We start from the raw sequence: 16,124 nt of genomic DNA on the forward strand, positions 1-16,124 counted from the left end.
GCTAGTTAAGAGCCAGAAACAGGGTTGTAATGAAGCAGCCTGGCTTGGGACTCTCAGGGGATGACCGGTATCCTAAAGACAGAAAAGAGGGAGTAGGCCAGAGCGGAGGAGTCCCTGCCCAGTGTCAAGGCCACTGGCCTGACTTGAGTGCCTCCGCTTCCTCTCACAGCTCATGCCTACCAAAGACCTTCAGAAAAAGTCGAAGGCCAGATTTTGACCCCCCTACCAGATTATTCTATCTCTTCATCAGAGGCTGAACCCTACTCCCACCTCTCACCCCTTCCAACTGCTAGATCTACATGTCAGTCTGGAAAGGTCTTTGCTGCCAAGTCCGAGGTGAGGGCCCAGGTCCTACATGGGCAAACAAAGGTCAGCAGCCCGTCAATCGACCTGTCTGGTGGCCGTGCCCACTGTGGCAGCCAGCATCAAGGCCAACGGGCTGCTCTGCCCACCGGGGCAGGGCCTAGTCCTGGGGGGCGAGGGAGGGGAAGGGGGGACTGGGGCTGAGAGCAGTAGCCCAGCATCCTTTAGCGGGAAGCTGGGAGGCTCAGAGCAGGACTGAAGAGCTCTTTCGGCCTCAGGAAATCTGGGCTCCCCTGAGCCACGAGGGCAGCTGAGCAGCTTGCCTGGTTTTCTCTGGAATGCCAGCTCTCCTTGCTGAGAGGCAAAGTCTCCCAAGTTCAGTCTTGGAAGACACCGGACTCTACCCGGAGTGTGGCACGTACTACCCATAGAAGAGGCCACGCTTCTCAAAGGACAGGACGAGGCTAAGGAAAACCCTTCGAAGACGAAATCATTCTAGTCGCCACAAACAGCTTTCCACCCATGCTCAGTAGGCCTGAGAGGGCGGTTTATTGAGCCCCTTCACCCTCCGTTGCCTTCACTGGAACTCCTGCGCTGGGCTCGGGTCAGGCGCATGAAAACACCGACCCCCAGGACCAGGGCAACAGCCACCAGCAGGACCACCCAGAGGAGAGGCCCCGGGTTGGCGTTCCCGGGGGAGCCTGCCGGAAAGAGGTTTGAAGGCTTGCAGGGCTGAACGTGGCCCCTCCAAACGGTCTCCGTCCCCCGGACCTTTGTGAACACGCCCAGCAGAGCTGCCTGTCCACACAGAAGGTGGACTGCCTCTCTTTGCTTAGTTCCCTGCTGACTGCTGTTACACCATCTCCTGCCCATACTATGGCCGAGCGTCCCCTGGCAACACACGGGGGCCAAGGCCTGAGGGCCGGTCCACAGCCCTGGTACCTGTGGGCCCCGGCAGAGGCTCCTGCCTGGAAGAATCCTCAAAGCCCACTGGCCCTGGAGAGCTCATGAGGTTCTGGGGCCTGGCAGCTTTGCTGTGGGGAGCGTAGGATCGTCGCTGTCCTGTGCAGGAGAGGAGTGGCGTCTAGCCTGCTCTCCAGCCCCTGGTTGCCCGGAAGCCAGGAACAGGCCTGTGGACATAAGAATGAAGCCTCTCCCCGCCCCCGTCCCCTCCTCCTCCCCAGGGTCCCAGCCCAGACTCACTCGCAGGCCCAGAGCTGCACACAGTGGGGCACGTCCCCAGCCCCGAAGGGGAGCAGGCAGAGACGCTGCAGAAGAAGTAAACCTGGTGGGAAGAGAGAAGGCCAGGGCATGGGGCTGGCTCAGACCCACAGTAGGAAGCACCAGGGCAGGGACCCAGGGTCCAGGACCCAGGCCAAGTCCACATTGCTGCCAGGCAGGCAGGCAGATGGAGGTCTGGCCCGGTGGACCAAGACCAAGACTGCAGCCCCTCCTGCTGAGGGTCAGAGCCGCAGGTGTGCCTTCCTCTTTCTCTGCGGCCCAAGTCTGCAGGGGAGTTTCTTGCAGGCAGGCAATGCTGCACATGACCAAGCCCCACCCCTTGGCTGTTCCACCAATGCTCGCCTGACTGCAGAGGCCCCCCCGCCCCCGGGGAGTGCTGGCTTCTGAGGAGGGGCACTTCACCAGGCGGCAGGGGCAGATGCCCCAGTGACCGGGGGGGCCAAAGTGGGGGACAGGGCACGCTTGCTTCCAGAAACAAGGCCAGGGACAGCTCCCAGAAGGAGTAGAAGCAGGAGGCGTGGATGGAGTTGAACCAGCCCCTGGAGGCCCAACTAACAGATGCATCTTCATCCAGCAGGTGAGGGTCTCTTGGCTCCAGGAGAGGCACACAGTAGAGACAGAATTAAGCCACCCTAACAGGGCTAGCCAGTGAAGTCTGTCCACATCTGGTGCACGAACACGCAGCTCCTTACATACACAGAGGCCTGTGTGTAGCAATGTGAGAGGTGGGCACCGCTCAGCAGAACAAGCTATACGGTAGCCTGTGGCCTATGGGGGCAATTTGTGTGTTCTGTAGAAAACCTAAATATAGGGGCACCTGGCTGGCTCAGTTGGTTAAGCGTCTGCCTTCGGCTCAGGTCATGATCCCGGAGTCCCAGGATCGAGTGCCACATCGGGCTCCCTGCTCCACGGAGAGTCTGCTTCTCCCTCTGACCCTCTTCCCTCTCGTGCTCTCTCTCAAATAAATAAAATCTTAAAAAAAAACAACAACAAACCCTAAATACATACCCAAAGTTTATGCATTTACCTACCAGAGAAGCTGCTCGGTTATAAATATTCAAAGCAGATTTACGTTGAACGTGCTATTTCTAGAGTCAGAAGCAAAGCCACTCTAGAACATTGTGACCAGGGTCTAGATATAGGGTTGGGGCATCTCCCTTCCTTCCTCCCTCTTGAAGCTTTGTGGTCGCCTCTGGGCTGATCACCCGCCACAAAGCCCCGTCTGGGACCTCTAGCTCGCAGGGTGCTGGAGCGCCTAGGGGACTAGCTTATACTGAACAGAGGGGGAGCGGGCATGAAGAGGCACGCGGCGCTTCTTCCCCATCCCCGGAGGGGCCTCTGGGAGCCGGGGTCCAGGAGGGCGAAGGTGGACGATGAAGCGCTGGTAGTGGGATGGGAAGGACAGCTCTGCCCCATCCAAGGCTACCAGTCGGGACCTGTAGCTGTCACCGTCGAAAGGACACCTGAGAAGGAAGGAAGGAGGCCGCAGAGGGATAGGGGCGGCAGGTGGGGGGAGCCCCTGGGGCAGCTGCAGCCCCGACTGCCACTCACCTGTCGGACGGGAGGGGCCACTGAGGCTGCTGCAGGGTGCTGGCGCCGGGGGCGGCCTGGCTCTGTGCAGCAGCAGGGCCAGACTGGGGTCTGTCCTCTGCAGGAGCCAGACCTCCACCGGAACAGGCTCGCGCAGCAGCCTCACGAGGGGGTAGTCCCCCTCCCCATAGTAGGAGCGGAAAGTCTCATCTGCGGGGCAAGGGGCTCGTGAGCCTCGGTGGGCTGTGTGGGGGGACGCAGGGCAGGAAGAGAAGGCCCAGGGACCCCGTGCCCTTGGCGATCCGAAGCTGGAGCCGCAGGGGGCCGGACTGGGTCATGGGGCTGGCGAGGGCGGCAGGAAGATGGACGCCCAGAGTGGCAGGAAATCACCAGTGTTGAAGACGCAGCACACGTGAAGCCTGAGGTCAGGTGCAAGAGCATGCAGGGGAGAGGACACAGTGTCATGGAGGCCAGCTCGCTTAGCAAACCAGACACCAACTACACAGATGCAGCAAGCAGGGCACGGTCCAGCCCGGCAGCCGGACGCCACCGAGCACGCACCAGGGGGACCTGAGTCCTGCCTGCTCATCTGCCCAGGACAGCTCAAGCTGGCCCCAGACAGCCCCCCAGTGTTGTCATGGTCCTCGCAGTGGTAGACGGTGGGCCACTGGGACTGGGGTCTCTTGCTGGCCTAAGTGACACCACACACTCTTAGTGGGGGCCCATGCCCGGCACCCTGTGTTCTGCAAGGGAAGCCGACCCCATCTTACTCCGTCCACCTTTACCTCCAGAAGGGCCCTCCCTTTACCTCGGAGAGGGAGCATTCCCGCCTGGGCAGGGCATCCCTGGGGAAGATGTCCTGCAGCTGGAGACTGGGCCTGGCACAAACTAGGTGCTCACAGGCATTGGGGATTCCAGCCTGAGCGGAAGGCCTTGTCTGAGGAGCCACCTGCTTACTCCTATGGGCTCTAGCCATTTCCCCTCACTGCTCCCTTCCTCTGGGAGTCCCTGGAGCCCTGAATTCTGGCTAGCTCCCCCAGCTCCTAAATCCCAGGGTCTAAAGCACAGCGGACCTATCCCTCCACCCTCTGGCCTGTAGGTACTTAGAATTTTAAAGCAAAAGACATTTGGACCCGCACACAAGCAGCCTGCCCCAGCCCTTGTGGCATGTAAGGTGGGGAGAAAGACCCCTGGGCATCCACTTGGGGCCAAGCGTGGAATTTTGTACCCAAATGTATTAGCTCTGACAGGGCGCCCAGGCGGAGGCTGGCGCTGGGGCCCCTGCACTTCAAAGGGAGCGGGTAGAAGCACAGCTGCCCTCAGGGCACCCCCACTGGTGTCCTAGGCACCTAGGGTGGTTCTGCCACCGGAGTCCGCGGGTCCCAGGGGCCCCTTCAACCAGAGGCCCCCCGTGAGCTCCTGCCGCCAGCAGCCCCTCAGAGAGCTCCCGCTCCCGGGTATCTCCTGCCTCATCTGTGGCTTCGTGACCTCTGAAAGGAAGAGGCAGCAACAACCACACTCCCGGCCTCCGCCTTCTCCAGGGGCCTCAGTGCGGGTGCTGGAGGCTTAGTTTCTGAGTTTAGTTCTTGGAGGGATGAAGGCCAGCGCTCCCGAGGACCCCGGCCTGCCCGCGCACCATAGTGGTTCTGTCCGGTGCCGGCAGACCCCAGTTAAGGCTCCCATCAGCCCTGACCGAGGGCCATCCTCCCTGCCTGGTAGGGAAGGCCCTGAAGAGCCCAGAGGCTCTCCTGAGATCACACAGCAGGGAACAGAGTTTGGACATGAACCCAGATGGCTCCAAAGCCTGTCCTAAGCTCATCTGTGCCCCCTTCACACCCAAGCCCACAGCCCAGCCTGTTCCAGAAAGGCTCCCCCTCACCAGAAGGTACCATCCCGCGTGATGGAGCCCTGTGGCCCCGTTTGGGCCTCAAAGTCAGACACCAGCTGATTCTCATAGATGAGCTGGTTGCCGGCCACCTGTGGGGGTCACAGCTGGGTGAGCCCTCCCAGGGGGCGGTCCTGGGCACCCGCCCGTGGCCCCACTCCTACCTGGACCGTGGTCCCACAGTGGGAGAACGGGCAGCGAAAGACCACGAAGGACCCGGTCTCCTGGGCTGGGGAGCAGCTGGTGGTGGCACAGGCCATGTGGATGTTGGCCAGTGTGATCCCATGTGCCAAGGCTGTTTCTCGGGACACCACCAGGACACAGTGGCCATTTCTGAAGCACTGGACAGTTGCTGGGACAAAGGTGGATCAAAGAGACCAGTCAGGCCCCTGAGGTTACTGTCCGTGCCGCATGGACATGGGGGGTGGCCTGGGTGACAGTATTTAAGTGTTGCCCTGGGACTCGGGAGACCTGGATTCTCTTACTCTCTTTGTGCCAGTGTTAGCTCGAGTAACCCCCTCGAAGGGCCCAGATTTTCTCCTGCATGACAACAAAAGAAACTACAGAAGTAGAAGCACCACTGAGTTTATCTCTCAGCTGGGCTGTCCCAGGGGTACTGGGCTGGCTCAGTTGGAAGAACATGGGACTCTTGATCTTGGGGTTGTGAGTTCGAGTCCCACATTGGGTGTAGAGATTACTTAAAAAAAAGTAAACTTAAACTGGGATGTTCTAGACCGAAAGGTAGGGGTACATGTAAAGACAGATCTATTATGGGGCACCTGGGTGGCTCAGTCGGTTAAACGTCTGCCTTTGGCTCAGGTCATGATCCCAGGGTCTGGGACCCAGCCCCGCGTGTCAGGCTCCCTGCTCAGCGGGGAGCCTGCTTCTCTGTCTGACCCTTCCCCCCTGCTCATGCTCTCTCGCTCTCAAAATCTTAAAACAAATGAACAAAAACAACTATTACTACTTCCCTGGAACGATGGTTATCAGCAAGCTGGGCTGTACGGGCACCCCATCTAAAGGTCCCTTCTGCAGGCATTCTGGGGCTCAGGCTCTCCTAGGAACAGGGTGGGATGAGCTGCAGCGCTGGGGGAAGGGGGGCAGGGGGGAGGAAGCCCTCCTGGCGCTTCGGGATTCAGGTGTGGAGAGCTCTACCTGTGTTGCCATAGTAACAGGGAACCTCTCCGCTGTTGTCAAAGCAGCAGCCCGCCTGCAGACAGGCTTCCTCTGAACTTCTCACTCCACAGGGGATGGGTCTGGAGGACACCTGGCACCGCCCCGGAGTCAGACGCACACCTGGGGATGGGACAGAGCGGTGAGGACGTGAGAAAGGGCCATGCCGGGCAGCAGACTTCCAGGGCAATGGAGGGAGTTGGCTTCCTGAGCCCAGTCAAGGGCGATCAGGCTGTCCAGAGTCCTACATACCTGGGTAAGGTGGCTCGTCCACCCCCCGGTGTTCCAGGGTGCCCCACTGGGGTTTAACCTGGGATGGGTGGTGGGTCCAGGTCCGAGGGACGGCAAGGCAGGGGTTGCACAGACAAAGCCGTGCTCTGGGATGGGGCGGAGGGGCCGGGCCTGAGGACTGGGAAGGGAGAAGCCCATGGGTAGTGCCGGATGGGAGTCGGAGTCCAGGCGTGGCCAGGTTTAGGACAAATCAGAGTGACATCTTGTGTTGCATCAACTCGACCATCGGGCAGCATGGCTTCGATGAGCACCCTCAGGTGGGAGCGCCCATCCTGCAGGTGAGAGAGAGGGAGATGGCGGGGGGGTGAGGGAGGCAGCGAGGGGAGGCCGCCCAGCATCCCAGGCGGAGGTGTGGGGGGGTCAGGCAGGGAGCGGATCTGTGGGCTGGTCCCAGGACCTAGCCCCCCTCACCCACCACCCACCAGCCCAAAGGCAGGTGTGACAAGCACAGCGATTGGTGGTGAGCTCCCTCTCCAGCCTGAGGCTGTGTGAGGTCCAGCTGACTCCAAGCTGTGCCCACCCGCCAGCCCCCACCCCACTGTGGGCCTGGAGCAGGAGCGGTCCCCACCTTCTCCAGCACGTGGCAGCCTTTGTAACCCACAGAGAAGACAGCAGGTGCCCGGGGCTTGGTGCTGACCCAGTGGTAACAAGCAGAGCAGTTGTTTACCTCAAACCGGTTCCCAAATTCATCTGGGGCAGGGGAGAGAAAGAGGGAAGGGAAGCATCAGAGATGTTTAAGGGTGAGGGGCACTTGGGGGGCTCAGTTAAGCATCTGCCTTTGGCTCAGGTCATGATCCCAGGGTCCTGAAATCGAGCCCCACATCGGGCTCCCTGCTCAGCTGGGAGCCTGCATCTTCCTCTCCATCCGCCTCTGCTTGTGTTCTCCTTCTGTGGCAATAAATAAAATCTTAAAAACAAACAAACAAACAAACAACGTTTAAGGGTGAAGCCAGAGGCTGTTGGCATCTGCTGAGAAAACCACACTCGGGAGTGGGAGCCCCCAGCTTTAGCCTTAGCTTTGCTACCAGCTTACGGTCTGTAAGGGAATAGCTTTAGCTGGTCTTTGACCTTTCCAGCCACGGTTCCTGGTTAACAGCACACAACAGCAAGCAGGAATGAAGATATGGGGGGGGGGGCGCAAAGGTTAGGAGAATCTCAGGCACCGGGCTGGGTATTCTCCACCTGTTGCCGTAACCTCGGCTCCGCACATTCTGTGGAGGACGCTGCTGAGGTGCCGGGCGGGAGCTTTGCCAGGTGCACACGATGAGGGGCGGAATGAGGGGAACCTGGCATGTTGTAGGTTATGTGCCAGGTTAACCGGTTGTTGCAGTCATTGGGGGACGCATGCTAGGGGTGCACCCCCTCTTGTCAGCCCAGAGCACCAGGGCGCTCCCCGGGTGCAGGCATGCCCCCGGGACTCCTGTTCAGTGCACGGGGCAAGGTTGGGGGGGTCTTCATTCCCATCTTACAGATAAGGAAATGGGTTCAGAGAGATCAGGTAAGTTTTTCAAGAACACAGAGCTTAGAAGCTGCAGATTCAAATCCTCCTTTGAACCCCCGCCAACCTTTCTCCACACCAGGCCAGGCCCACCAGGGCCCTGCCACTCAGAGCGGTCTGTGGGCCAGTCGCCTGGGCGTCAGCTGAGCTCGCTCGCTCGGTCACAGATGCGGAGCCTGGGCCCCATGAATCAAGACCGCATCTCAGCAAGAGGGCCTGTGCACACTTCCCTGGGTGACCAGGGAAACGGAGAATGGCAACTACCCTCCCTCCCGCTCCCCCCTCCCCAGCGTGGTGAGGGAGCGGGGGCCAAGAGGCCTCTCCTCTTGTTCCTGCTGCAGGGGAAGGGTCCCCGCCCGCCACTGCAGCCCCGGGAAGTGGGGACCACGGTTCGGCCACACTCACCTACCCCGGCCGAGGCTCCTGCCGTCACACAAACCACAGCAACCTCCACAAGCCCCCGCCCGCCCAGGTGAGGCCCAGGACTTATATGGGGGAGGTGGCAAGTGGGAACTTTGAGGGGCAAAGGGCGCCCACCTGGAGGAGCCCTGCCTGGCCACCAGGGGCTCTGGTGAAATTCCCGCCCTGAAGGCCAGGGAAGGCCCCTCCCAGCCAGGGACCCTGACGGGCTGCCCCAGAGCAGCCCCTCACCCTGACTTCCCGCCTTACAGCTGGGCCTTGAGGCCAGCTCTGCGGGGCTCAGCCAGGTGATCCTGGTTGGGAGGTGGAAAGGAGGGAAGCTTCTGGTACAGGTGGCTGCAGGGGGGCCGAAGGGCGGGTTCCAAGTCCCTCGTCGTCCCCTCCCTGTCCAGGCTGGCTCTCCAGGGCCTCCTGCCTGCACCGAGGCCTTGGGGCCACCAGAAGCTGCAGGGGCCATGGGGGGTGGGCAGCGGGCCTGGTCAGGTAACAGGGCTTTCGGGGGGGGGGGGCCTAAGCAGACCCCAGAGGTCGAGATGCTGCCCCTGCCCTGAGAGTGGGCAGACAGATGGGGTGACAGGCCAGCAGACAGACTGGAAGCCCCTCACGGGGCCCTCCTGACGATCAGGGCGATTAACGGGGCATGGCTGTCACCAGTGACAAATCACAAGAACGGACAAGAAACGGACTGTGGCCTCCCAGATGGGACCCTGGAGCAGAACAAGGACTGGAGGTAAAAGCTAAGAAAACGGACTTAGGTTCATAACAGTGGATCAACAGGGGTTCATTAACTGTAATAAACCTACTGCCCAAATGTGAGAGGGTCACCCTACGGACACAGGGTGCGGGGCCCATGGGACCTCTGTGCTAAATCTGGAACCATTCTGAGAAATAAAGTCCATTAACAACCACAAGAAGCCTGGCTCACAGGCAGCAGCGCTTCCCGTGGGCCAGGCAGCCCCAAGGCCTCGCCCAAGGCCTCGTTACCGCCGGCCTCCTGTGGGGGGTGCCTGGCAGGGTCCAGCTCCGCCAGCGAACGCCACGGAGTGTCAGCCGCCGCAGCTGGGTGGCGTGTGGCTCAGTCAAGAGTCTGGCTCCAACCCAACCCCTACCTCTTCCTCTTTCTAGCCGTGGCCGGGACATTTCGCTTTCTGGGATTCATTTCCCTGCTAGTGAACTGGGGAGAGTGCTCGCAGGGTGGACAGAAAGACGCACGTGACAAAGAATGGGTGTGACAAGTCCCACGTGGTAATGATTTAGCGCTTGAACTTCACCATGACTACAGCGTAGGTGGGGGGAGCTTGGAGGGTCTCCCTGGGGGCAGGGCAAGTTGAGGCACGGGGCCAGGGTGGGGGTGGCGGAAGCATGGGGGGCACAGAGGGTAGGGGTGGGGGTATCGTGTTAAGGCAGAGGGAATTTGGGGCGATAAAGGCATAGGGCTGCTAACAGTGGATTTCAGGCGACTGGGGTCCCTGGAGGGGGGAGGGCTGGTGAGGTGGGTTTTTCCTAAAGGACGATGGAAGGCTTTAAACTTTTTCTTTTGAAATAATTTTAGACTTACCGAAAATAATTTCCCTACACCCTTCACCCAGATCTCTCACATATTAACTGTTGTTAAAAACAAGGCAACAGGCCCCAAAATAGCATCATTTATGCTAAGTCCCATGTCATCAAACCAAGACTTAATTGCAGTTTTGGCTCTTCCAGAAATGGAATCTTGAACCAGCCAAAAAAAAAAAAAAAAAAAGGAATGGCCTGATTAGCCTTAGCCAATAATCTGACCAACAGACCCTTTCCATCCTCTAAAGGAAAGTGACCTTGCAATGAGCCAACCCCCATTTTTACTTGTATAAGTTCCTTGTTCTCGCTCCCTTCTGCCTATTAAGTCTTTCTGGATAGCTCCTCTGAGCGCCTTCCTATCTGCAGGGACGCTGCCTGATTCATAAAGCCAGTAGGATGTTTAAAATGTACTCGATTGAATTTTGTTCAATTACATTTGTTTTCGCTCTTTCGCTCTCCCTATGTCCACAGACGCCCACATCCACACTCTCTTCCATAACATTTGAGAGCCGCATGCAGATGGTTCTCCTTTTACCCCCGAATACTGCAGTGTGTACTTCCTAAAATACAAGTAAAATGATCAAAACCAGGAAATCAACATTGGTATAACACAAATGCCCAATTTACAAACCTTACTCAATTTACCAACGGTCCTATTCATGACTTTTACAGCAAAGGAGAAAAGTGTTTTTTTCCTAGACCAGGATCCAGTGTGAGACCAAGAGCAGGCTTCTTGAGCTCCTCCAGCCTGGGACCGTCCCTCTATCGGTCTTTGTTCCTCGTACCCTTGATGTTTTGAGGAGCAGAGGCCAGTAACTTGACAGAATGGTCCTCACGCGGGTTGACCTGGTGTTTCTTCTTGATTCGATTCAGGTGATGCCCTTTTGGCAGGTGCATTAATTTGCTGGGCTGCTGTAAGAAAAACAGCATAGCCACACAGGTGGCTTCAACCACAGACATTTATTTTCTCACAGCTCTGGAGGCTGGAAGTCCAAGGTCAAGGTGTGAGCAGGTTTGGTTTCTTCTGCAGCTGCTCTCCTTGGCTTGAGATGGCCACCTTCTCCCTGTGTCCTCACGTGGTCTTTCCTCTGTGTGCACATCTCCCCTGGCTCTGTGGGTCCATGTTTTCTCTTCTTGTAAGGACACCGGTCAGCTTGGATTAGAGCCCATCCTTACAGGCTCACTGTAATGTAATCACCCCTTAAAGGCCCTGCCTACAGATACAGCCGCATTTGGTGGTGCTGGGGGTTCGGGCTCCTGCATACGAATGGGGGGCACCATTCAACCCATCCCAGGCAGGAAGAGCCCAGTCTGCTGCTAAGTTACTATTTCTCTTCGGACATGGGAAGTCCTTGATGGGGAGACCCTTGGAGACTCCTGTATGCGACTGTCCTGCTCCCCCTCAGCAAACCTTCACCCAGGGGTGGTGGTTTCCCTGCTCCATCATTCCCTCCACATGTGTTTGCCTCCTGCTGTAACAGAGAGCTGTCCCCGAGGGGAAGGGGGGACAGTTCAGATGGTGGAGAGAGCCCCGGCCGGAGGAGCTGAGAGCCTGGATTCTATCCTGCACTTGCTGCTCAGGGGCGAAAGGACCTCTCCCCTCTGTAAAGCAAGGATGGGCATGATGATGGTGGGGATGGAATGAGATACACAGAGAGGTCCATGTGCATGACGGCAGGGTGTCTCCCAAGGCCCTGGACAGGCAGGAAAAGAGCAAGGGAACTTCCTCATCGCTAAGGGCAGAAGGATGCCCTTGAGAAAAGTTGTGCTAAATTGGCCCGAGAGGCGGAGCCCTGAGCCCTTGGTTATGATTCCAGTTCTTGCAAAATCCCACAGGCACCAGCCTGGAAAGGACGCCGGCTCCCCCACTCCACCACCAGAGACCTTAGAAAAATCACTTACCCACTCACTGACTCGATTTTCTCATCTGTATAATGGGGCCAGTAACAGTGCCTAACTTGTAGGCTTGCTGTGAAGATGAATAAGGGGACCCACGGACGGCATGGAGAGAGTCTGCATCGCTTGGACGCAAGAGCAATAAAAGCCACAGATTGTTTTCACTGCTGAGGAAAGAGGGTCAAATCAGAGTGACCTGACTTGGGGTCTTGGCTTCCCACTTCACCTCTTTCTAAACCTGTTTGTTCATCTCCAACCTTTTAAATTTCTTTTTTATCTTTTTAAAATGGGGCTTCTGGGACGCCTGGGTGGCTCAGACGGTTAAGCGTCTGCCTTCAGCTCAGGTCATGATCCCAGGGTCCTGGGATCGAGTCTCACATCTGGCTCCCTGCTCAGCGGGGAGCCTGCTTCTCCCTCTGCCTGCTGCTCTCTCTCTCTCTCTGACAAATAAATAAATAAAATCTTAAAAAAAAATAAAATGGGGTTTCAAATTTCTTAATCTATAGAATGGAATTAAGAACAAGATCAACCTAGCTGGGGTGCCGTGAGCCTGAAGGGCTCACTAAGTGAGTTCTCCGCCCTGTCTCACCTGCTCATGGGGGTCAGGGACAGAAGGAGGGTGTCACGGGAGGACGGGGCCTCTCCAGGCTGGAAAGACAAGGTCCTGTCACATTGCCTCTCTGCTGTTTGTGGGCATTGCCAGGACCTCCTTAGTAAGAAGGTTGGTGGATCTTAGGGCAGGTCCTCCCTGCTTCCTGCTGTGCGTCTCACTTCCTCTTTGATTAACTTCTGTAAAAAGGTCAGAAAGGAAAAACAGAAACCTACTTCCTAAGGCAGGAGCAGAGGGAGAAAACTGGGGAGAAACTGGGGAGAAGCTGGGGGACACTTTCCCTTGGGGCCCACTCCCTGGACCGTTGGTTAAACACAGGTGATGTGCTAAACATCTTCTTGGGAGCCCGAGACACTCAGGGTCTGGGAAAGTGGGCCTGCAGGATGGGCAGGCGAGGGGCAAGGGCATTCCAGGTAGTAGCCACGCAAAGGCACTGGGGTAGGTGAAGAGGATGGGGAAGCTGGGGACATGGGGAAAGGTGCAGGCACTCGCGGGCGGTGCGCTGGATCCGAGTGAGGTCTGCACAGCTCCCACAGGCCACAGAAACCCAGCGGCGGTCTGCTAGGCTCCGATTTGTCTTCCTGCCTGGGGTAGCTGAGGCTGACGCAGAGATGGACCCGACTTCTGCTCTTGCTGGCTGTGACAGCGAGTTTCAGGCCACAGAGAAGCTTGTGCTTCAGGGACCAGGCCTGTGCCCGGGGGGTGCGGGCGGGGGGTCCCTGGACAGGCAGGGCTGGGCTGAAGATGGGCCCCCCCACTCCCCCAGGGATTCATCCCAGTGCTCAGAGAAGCCAGGCTGAAGTGTCCCTCTGGGCAGCCACATCCCCACTCTTCAGGTAGGGACACCAGCTTCCCCGGGCCTGAGGCTCCTTAATCTCTAAACCCTGCAGGTGGGCCCCTGAGGCACCGTCAGCCGTGAGCAAGGCTCTCTCCCTTCCCTGGCTCCCGCACGTTCTGTCTGGCAAGGCACACCTCGCTGACGTCCATGTCAGCATCACTGCGGACGGCAACAAGTGATGAACCTACTTCGACTCTGGAGCAGGGGGCTTGACGCTCCTGGGATTCTGTGGGATCCTGTGCCCTCTTATGGTAGGGCCTTCATGGGCTTCCAAAATAAGGTTTTCGGCAAATATGCGACTGGAAAAGGCAAGTGCAACATCTGGAGTCAGGAAGAGGTTGACATGGAAACGCACCGTACTAAAAATAACTAAGTAAGAGGCAGCTGGTTTTTGCATCGTGACTCGGCGGCCGGCTCTGAGCCGAGCGCTGGGCTCACTCTCTCCTCGGACCCCCACAGCAGGGAGGGGAGGCCTTGGGGGAAGCCCCTCAGCTAAGCACTCTCTTCCAGGTAGAGCTGCTGCCCCCTGCTCCGAGCACCCCAGGCCCAAGGACCCCGACTCTCCTTTCCAGTGGGTCAGCGTCCTCTGTGCCCCCAGAACCAGCAGCACGGGGATCTGCCAGGGAACCTGATGGAAATGCAAATGCCCAGGCTGCACCCCAGACCTGCTGGGGGAGAGGCCCAGCAGCCTGGGTGTGACCAGCCCCCCTGGGAGGTCCCGATGTGCACTCAGCTGAGAGTCGCTGGTCTGTATGGTTTTAGGCCCTTCCCAAAGGCCCCAGTCACCCTCCCCGGGACTCTCCCCTCCGTGAAGGCCCATCGGCAGTCTTGGCGTCCTCCTCCTGAACACCCCAGCCCGACCCTGGGGAGGGCTCCCCTAAGGGTCCTCTAATTTATAAACTTGGTCTGAGCTCTTGACGCCTGGTCACTGGAGGCTCCTGCCCTCTGCTTCCAGCCAGCGAGCCCCCTTAAGGCTCCTTCTGTTCCTGTCTGCTCCCAAGGCTCTCTCCGAGGGGCAGACGCTGGCTCCTGGTTCCTGACGCTCTTGCCTCCCCCCCACCAGCCCCAGCGTCCCACGCCTAGGGGCCGAGGGACTGTGGCACTGGGGAATACGTGCCGAGAGGTCCGTCTCCACTGTGGGAGGGCAGTCGAGGCCCCCCCCCCCCCCCCCCCCCCCCGCAAGAACAAACGTCACTGTCTTCTTCTTTAGAAAATCTTAGGGCCCTGCCCATCTGGACTACTTTTTTGTTTGTTTTAGCAACTTTTCATAAATTGTCCTCAGGAAGGGTTGGGAGGAGCCACCACTGTGATTACAGGATTGGAAACAGGGGTTGGGGGAAAGGTCTGAGGAGGCAGGGTTTCAGGTAAGAAGCCCCTTAGCAGGGCCGCCGTGAGAGGTTGTGCAGGATGTTCACTGCACAAGGGTACCTCCTGGAGGAGGCAAGGGAGGACTGAGGTCCCGAAGGAAGGGGCTCAAGCCTGATGCTCCCCTGTCAAAATGTGTCTACAGGAGGGAAGGGGGGATTCTTTCTTAGCCCCAGGAGCAGTCTGTGCACACCAATCCTTGCACTCTGACCAGGGGCTGTGCAGGAGTCCCTCTTAAAAACCCTACTTTCCTGCTGTGAGGTTATTTGCCCAAGGTCACATAGCTTGGGAGTGGCAGTGCTGGATCCAGCCACAGAGTCCCTGAGCTCACCCACCACACTACCCTGCCGGCATGCCCTCGGAGGATGGCCGCGGGCCAGCATGTTGGGGCTGGGGGTGGGTGGGGATGGGGGGACTTTCCCCAAAGCAGGAAGGAGACATCTGCCTGTTTCTTAGGGAGGGGTGCAGGCACTTGTCTTTGGAAGACCAGGCCCTCCGTGACCTACAGGAAAGGAGAACTGCCCGCGCTAATATTTTGGATAATCAAGTCGTTTACTGATCTGCCATCTTGGGCTGCAGAGAAAAATATTATCCCCATCACAAGGTCACAGTATTTTAGACATTCTTCACTCGGGATCGCAGGCTTCCCGCAAGATTATTAAGTGCCAGGCCCTGCGACGGAGCCTGTGTCTAAATGGAAGAGTCCTGTACAGTCAATCCCATGGGTGGGGGTGCCCTTGCCTTGATATGGGAGTTTTTACACGTGTTTTACTGAGCACTTCTTAGGTGCAAGGACGCGGAGTTTGACCCTAGGACACTTGGTCAGCAAAGACTTGGGGAACCATTAAATGCAAACTCGTGAAGTTCCATTAGCTCGTTGCAGGGCTCCGGGTGCATTTTAAATAAAAGCTGCCCAGCCCTTGCCCTGCAGTCTCTACCCGTCCCTACCCGGAAGAGAAAAGGACTGATTTCTCCGAGCATCTACTGTGTGCCTGGCACTCTGTGAATGAAGGTGTGGCGCTGAGGCTTGGCTCGCAGACGGCAAAACCAGGGGCAAGGGCTTGCCCCCCTCCCCAGGGCTGCAGGGGGACAGCCTGGCCTCTGCTCTTCCCACTGCCTGCACCCTGCCTGCCTGAGGATTATGGGGTCAGGAGAGGGCACCCCAGGACAGTGGACCCATGCATGAGATGTCCTCTCCCTCGCGGACCTCTCCTACACAGCGGTCGCCCTCAAACGCAGCCCCAGAGGCACGCTCCCATTCCCCCACCTGCGCTTGCAGGGACCCGGGGCTCCTGCAAAATCTCCGGGGGGAAGGGGAGGGGGGCAGGGGCTGCCAGCAATTTTGTCCCTTTCTCACTGATGGAGACGACTATTACAGAATACCACTGGGGCGACTCACCCTCTGGCTGTCCCCGCCTCCCCCAACCCCACCCCTGAACACACACAGACATAGACACACACACACACACAGACACACACTCTGGGGCGGATAGCCATTTCCTCCCTCAGCCTCACT

The 16,124-nt window shown here is 58.3% G+C and overlaps 1 protein-coding gene across 1 annotated transcript; it reads right to left on the reverse strand.

The window, feature by feature from the left end:
• Positions 1 to 864: 864 nt before the first annotated feature.
• On the reverse strand, positions 865 to 9,482 carry ZP1 (zona pellucida glycoprotein 1). Its single transcript, XM_021689794.1, is given in 17 exon segments — positions 865 to 1,004; positions 1,246 to 1,365; positions 1,507 to 1,588; positions 2,854 to 2,914; positions 2,916 to 3,008; positions 3,097 to 3,154; positions 3,157 to 3,285; positions 3,368 to 3,418; positions 3,421 to 3,494; positions 4,955 to 5,052; positions 5,125 to 5,312; positions 6,116 to 6,256; positions 6,386 to 6,454; positions 6,457 to 6,600; positions 6,603 to 6,696; positions 6,993 to 7,114; positions 9,452 to 9,482. Coding segments are annotated over 17 exon segments (1,695 nt in total).
• Positions 9,483 to 16,124: the final 6,642 nt, after the last annotated feature.

The sequence above is a fragment of the Neomonachus schauinslandi genome, chromosome 11 (genome assembly GCF_002201575.2).
Source record: "Neomonachus schauinslandi chromosome 11, ASM220157v2, whole genome shotgun sequence".
NCBI lineage: Eukaryota > Metazoa > Chordata > Mammalia > Carnivora > Phocidae > Neomonachus > Neomonachus schauinslandi.